The sequence below is a fragment of the Buceros rhinoceros genome, unplaced genomic scaffold (assembly GCF_000710305.1).
Source record: "Buceros rhinoceros silvestris isolate BGI_N320 unplaced genomic scaffold, ASM71030v1 scaffold26289, whole genome shotgun sequence".
NCBI lineage: Eukaryota > Metazoa > Chordata > Aves > Bucerotiformes > Bucerotidae > Buceros > Buceros rhinoceros.
Genome location: NW_010433687.1, coordinates 13,168 through 19,397, shown reverse-complemented (window position 1 = coordinate 19,397; position 6,230 = coordinate 13,168). Strand labels below are relative to the sequence as shown.

Below are 6,230 nucleotides of genomic sequence, written 5' to 3'. Positions count from 1 at the left end.
TCTCTGGGCCCGGCCGTGCAGCCAGGTTTTGCTCGGGTGAGGTGTAGGCTTACCCACACCCTGAGCAGCCAGGCTCTGCAGGGGAATGTGGTGGGAAACAGGGTCAAAGGCTTTACTAAAAGCTTGGTCGACCATATCCACATTTCCCTGTCCACTAAGCAGTCGCTCCTTCAGTCACTCTGCCAGGGCTTCCAGCACCCCACTCATCCACAGCCACCCCCCCAGCACCCTGGGTTTCACCCTCAGCACCTGACTGCTGCATCCAGGGGTTCCCAAGCATCAGCCAGGAAGAAGATGCCCTTGCTCAGGCCAGTCTCAAAAAACCTGTATTTACAGAACTCAAACATGGACACACTGGCGAATGTTACAGAAAACAACAAAAACATAAAGCAAACAAACAACACTTTTATTTACCTGTTATTTAAGATCACTCAAAAGGTTTCTGCTTGTGCCGCAGTACTGGACTGGCAAAACTAGCTGCTTTACAGCCAGGGGACAATTTAGTTACGGTTTGTACTGTACACACTGTCTACCGGCGACGGCTGCAGCTCAACAGCTCCCAAACACGTTATTTGCCTGCTGGGAATGTCTGTGCCTCTTCGTCCCCGAGGATTTGACCCTTAAACCCCAAGGAAGGCCCATTTCACATGAAACTGTATTACAGCTTAGAGCTTAGTACTGGAGACTGGATTGGCCTCAGCCCCCGCCTGTGAAACCACGCTCAGCTTGAGCAGCTGCCCTAGAGCCGCCAGAGACGAGCTCAGACGTGTCACCACTCTAACGAACGCGGGGCAGCAGAGAGAGCGGTGAGGAGCCTGGACCGAACCGCTGGAGATGGGAACTGAAGCGGCCACATTCTTGCATGATACCCCATGCTGCTTCCCCAGCCTTTCTACCAAGCTGCCAGAAAGGTCCGTGCTTTGACAGGGACACCCAAAGCAGCAGCAGCAGTGGAAGGGTATGGAAAAGCCCCTGGGAAAGTGGAAACTGCACTCCCGCTGCGTGAACGGTCTTCAGGGGCAATCAATCAGAAATAACCCCGTATGGCTCTTCCAACCAGCTCCTTCAGCCTGCAGAGATGCTACAGGCACAGGTAAAGGCAAGGTCCAGCCAGCACGCAACAGCTGGGGTTTCTGGAGAAACACGCAAAAGGAGGGACTGCAGGATGCCCCCCACAGCCGCAAAGAGTGAAGGGTTTGTTCCTACGCCCACACACTCACTTTGGCATTTAAACTCAACTGAAGACAGACTTCACGCTCTGTTCAAACCAACTGCGACAGCATTCTTCAGGTGCTGCACTGGATCTCTACCAAGCAGGAGGCTCCGCAAGAAAAGGCACGAGCTGCAGGACAAGGCGGGGTACTGCACCCGCCTGGCATTCCTCAGAGGTGACAGCCACTGTGAGGGGCTGGGAGAACTCCAGAGCCACAGCGGGCACTGAAACCAAACGGAAGAGCTGAAGAACTTCACCTGGCACGTGCACAATTCAAACCCGATAAACCAGCTTCCAGTCGATAGCACTATTTGCACGTTTAATTTTAAGGCTAGTCCTTGAACTTGGGCTCTCCTAGAGCTAGCGCTGGCTTACAGCACTGCCTTCTGCCCTGTCACTAACGATGCGACTTTGGGACTTGTCAGAGTTCCACAGCCTGGTATTTCTGCTGTACCTGATTTCCTTCATCCTTGTGTTACAGCAACGTGCATTTACCACCTCCCATATCGAAATGCAAATTATTAAGTAGTGTTTTAAAAACACTCCTGTCTGCTACCCAAGAGGACGTCACTGTGTCAAAGTGACAGCTGCTGCTGCTGCTGCCTTACACGGCATGCCAGTCGCAAGGGCAGCATGAGAAGGCTGTGGTTCACGGACACTGTCACCAGCAGCTGGCACCGCACTGGGTTGGCTCCAGCCGCATCTGACGTGGCAGGGCATTCTGTTCTGTTCTACACCGGCACCTTCTTTTCAGTGCTCACCTCCCCTCCACGGCCACCAGCAGGCCTGGGACACAGCGTAACACACCCGGAGGTCTGACCGATCCTGATCACATACTCGTGCTGAATTAGTGCACAATTAATTCATAATATAAGAAGAAAAGTCAAGTTATTGAAAACCTTTTGATAATTATTTTACCCAAACGCTTTTGCCGCTTGCATTTTTAACCCTTTGCTTTTATCACTATGTAACGTTACGTAGATTTCCTAAAACTGTTCCCAGCCAGAACAGAACATTGCTAAATCACATCTGTAAACCTAAAACCTGTTCCCTTCTCCTCAATTCTGCGAATCAGAGCACGTGACAGAGCAAAACATCACACAACGTCTCCCCGTGCCTCAGAGCTACGTGTGGGTCTTCCAGAGCAGACTCAGATAGCAGCAGGCCCTTGTTAATGATACATAACAGATCAGAAAGCCACGATTTCAGAGAGCCTGTGGTACCTGGGGCTTTACGAAAGACCCGTTAGGATTCTACTCTAATTACTCACATCAAGGGAAAAACAAAAATAAAACCAGCATTCATCTGAAGAGCCTCAGAAAGCAGAGTTCATATAAAATTAAAAGTACTCAAACATTTCTACAGTAGTTTACTATCTTTACTAAGTGGCACCAGATTCAAGTAGTCATGTGAAAGAAAAATCAGTAACATTTCAAATTTTGCCCGGAAGTTACTCTAGAAGCAGGATTTCTATTTGCTGCTAAAAAGAAGAAGTAAATGTGAATTGAGTATCGACAAATCTTTAATCTATACATCTTCCGATTTGGTTTGATTCAGTAAGTAGAAAAGATTTTCCATACTCAAGTTATCTACAGATGATGTGTATATATAAAAAAGTGTGCCTATATACATTCCATACACACACGCGCGCTCACAGGTATGTACACAGACCGGCAGTGGGTCACCCCTGCTCCACGGCAGCGGCCCGCTGAAGCCCGCCTGTCAGAGCCTACACCCGTATCAATTACGGGACAAGACACAGGCAGCTGCTCTTGGTCTGGGCTGTAATTGTTCCACTTCATGATCTACTGTTACACTTCCAGCTGTGCACGACAAAATTTCAATACCTTAGCATGTTGTATGAAAACAATTCCAGAAACAGAACTCCCTTACTCGAAGAACATCCCCGCTCCCGCCCCAGATGTTGGTTTTGCTAACTGATTACAGATCAAACTAAATCACATCAGAAACGGCAAACACACTCTTTCGTCTTAATCTAAACTAACGTGCATCAAAACATTCTGCAGCGTGGCATCCTTCAATTTTCTCATCTTCTCAGTCGCTCTGTGGAGATCCTGCTGCTGCATGGGCCGAATTTCGTCTCTGTCATGGCTGTAAAAGAAGCAGAGAAGGGAAAGACCAAGGATTGACCAGGTGCTGTGTTAACGGCTGTTCAAACAACGAGAAGTCACCACTGAGAAGAGCAGCTCTGACACTGACCCAGCACTACACCGGGAACACAGCCCTGCCTGTGCGCACGGTACCTGCGAGCATGGGAGGCAGCCAGAGGAACGTCACAGCCAGGGCAGTCACGTGCACACGCGAGCGTCACCCGCGTGTAAGCCCAGAAACACAGCACAGCCATGCCACTTGTTGGGTCATGCCACCTCAAGCCTGATACCTTGGAACAGTCTTATCTTCACAGTCAACATGAATACGGGTAACTAGCTTGTTGTATTTTTTTTTGTTGTTTTATAGTGGCACTTTGCAAGAAAAAGAACTCCTGCTCTCTGTAAATCACAGCAAGCTTTTCAAAACCTCTACAAATCCACAGTTCAAGTCAGAAAATACAAGTAGCAATTGGACAGTGTGCGGCTGCAGGAGCACTCACAGCTGCTGGCACAACTACGTCCAGCTATCGTAGCACACAGAATAAAGACACGTACGTCTCTTCTTCGCAGGCAGAATTAACGTATTCCCTGACACAGAGGAGTGCTGCATCCCGGCACATCTCTTTCAGATCACTGCCTGAGAAGCCGTCAGTCTCTTTAGCAACCTCTAGGAGATCTACGTGCCTGTCCACCTGCCAAAAACAAAAAGTCAGTGCGTAAGAAACCTTAAGTCATTTACTTTGTTTGCCAAGGACAAGTAAGAGTCACCTCCAAGTCCTTTTACCTGCCCTAAGAAGATCTTGATGTTTTTCCAGGCTAAAAGAAAATTAACTTATACTTTGAACCCTCCAAGTAGTTAATTTCGTTAAATGAAACTGATGCTTCATCTCATAAAAGTCTGTAACTGATAAAAGGAGAAGAAAAGAGCAGGCCACCAAAACAAATCATATGTTACGTTGTTACTGACAAAGCTCCCACGTAGCTTTGGAAGCTGACTGATGGCAAAACCTGGATCACAGGAATAACGTCCCAGCTTCCCAAATGACGACGCAAGTTTCCTGCAAGAGCACCACCCTGTTTGGTAAAGATCTTGATCAGACCCTACATGCATCTTTCTAGCTACAGACAGCGATCGCTGCCCAGAGGGTCTCCTCGCACAGCCGCAGCCCCCTTTTTCCCCCGTTATTTGAAACGGCGCATCTTTTGACCAGTTACACAGCAAGGCTGGAAAAAGCCACAGTTACATTTTGTCACTGCCACTTCTGAGTGCAGAATAAGAGCTTCAAAAAACAGCTCTTAATTACCTCAGCTGAGTTACTGAACAACTGCTCCTACTTAATACAACCACGAAATGGGGAATTCTGTGGCAAAATACAGTGCCTAACTCTGCGTACTGGATCAGACTGAACTCCTTCCAGGCAAGACCCCCTATTTATTCAGTCCGTTCACAGAACCTCTGATACCAGCCCCTTCCAGCACATTTTCCAGTACATCAGTGGTTCCTTTTCAGAACGTTAGAGCCGTTTGGCCGTTAGTCTATTAAAAGGCTGAAATTATGCGTGATTACTTCTAAGAGGGAAACTCCTCCATGGTGATGAAGACAAAGTCCTAGGTGTAGTCTTTGCTGCTCCCAGCTGCCCCTCAGCCCAGGCACTCTACAGGCTAAGCCAAGAAAGTGCTGACATTCACTGAGCATCCTTCCAATTCCCTGCAGTTCCTCCTGCTTTTCTTGAAGGACAAGGGTTACAGCGATACTGGCCTGTTGGCTGGTATCTTCAGCTCCCTGATCTACAACTCAGCACTCAGCAGTGCTCTGGTTTGGGTCTGGCGTGAGCCACCTGGCTCCCCAGACATGGAAGTTAAGGCAAAAGTGGCACTTAAAGTGCCTCCTACAGACATTACAGCCCGGCTGTCTCGAAGGGCTTTGCTTTAAAGTCTCATCCTGCACACAAACACCGAAGCCAGTAACCATCAGCTGTAGATCTGCAATGTATTTGCTCAGTGTGGGGCTGAAGGCCATCAAGACTTGAACGGAGCAGAGCAGCTGGCTAAGAATAAATAGAAAACAGGCATGTTGTGCAGCAGGCATTAACAAGGATTTCCCTCTGAGTGACAAAATAGAAACAAGACGTTAAGACAGGCAAGAAAATCAGAGGGCATGACTACGCCTGTTGTGTGAAGGACTGCCAAGAAGTTTGTCACCCTGACTGAAAATAAGCTGGGCTTGAGAGATCCAACTCCTCCTCCTATGGGATAAAGAATATAGGCTGATTTCCCACACACCCCCTGAAAAGTGTTATTTGTGCGGCTGAGATTCACTGCCAGAGGTTTGACACATCTCGTGTTCTTTCAGGTCCATATTCAGAAGCCAGTTTAGGTTTCTGCTGAAGGCCTTAAAGACAAGGTGCTGCAACTCTCAGGCCCAGCTGCCAAGGCAAAGGAGCCAGAATCTACTCGCATGCAAGGGCTGGGTGGCTGCAGATATTCCGAGAGCTTGTATAAGGCTCTATTATTTGGCACATCTCCCTAACAGTCAAAGCAATTTGAACCTGAAATCACCACTTGCAAGAGATGCTTTCGTTTGAGATTTTCTGCAAATAAGTCAGCTCTTCCTCCACAACTCCTTTGGCACTTTGTAGCAGTTCTGTTTTCACAGGTACATCTAGTATTTTGTGAAAAAGCCAACTTATATTTTAATCCTATAAAAACAATCAAAAATGACCGTTTGGAAAGTAACCTCCCCAATATCCTGGACATTGGCAATGACGAGCTGTGATTTTTAGGCCTCTTTAAAAAAAGTAAGTTGGTTTTACTAACTAATTATATTTACTAGGATAGTCCTCAACCAAGAGACACTTTGCAACATTAACTTCAAGACAATTAGTGCTGCAGACTAAATTCAGCAG

At 47.6% G+C, this 6,230-nt stretch overlaps 1 protein-coding gene across 1 annotated transcript in view; it reads right to left on the bottom strand.

Moving 5' to 3' along the window:
- Positions 1-3,204: 3,204 nt before the first annotated feature.
- The window catches only part of ATAD1 (ATPase family, AAA domain containing 1), a 14,428-nt gene continuing 11,402 nt past the window's right edge, over positions 3,205-6,230 (bottom strand). The window contains exons 8-9 of the mRNA XM_010144203.1: positions 3,880-4,016; positions 3,205-3,325 (exon numbers count right to left, since the gene is read on the bottom strand). Of these exons, the coding sequence (XP_010142505.1) occupies positions 3,205-3,325; positions 3,880-4,016 (258 nt within the window). The remainder of the gene's footprint in view (positions 3,326-3,879; positions 4,017-6,230) is intronic.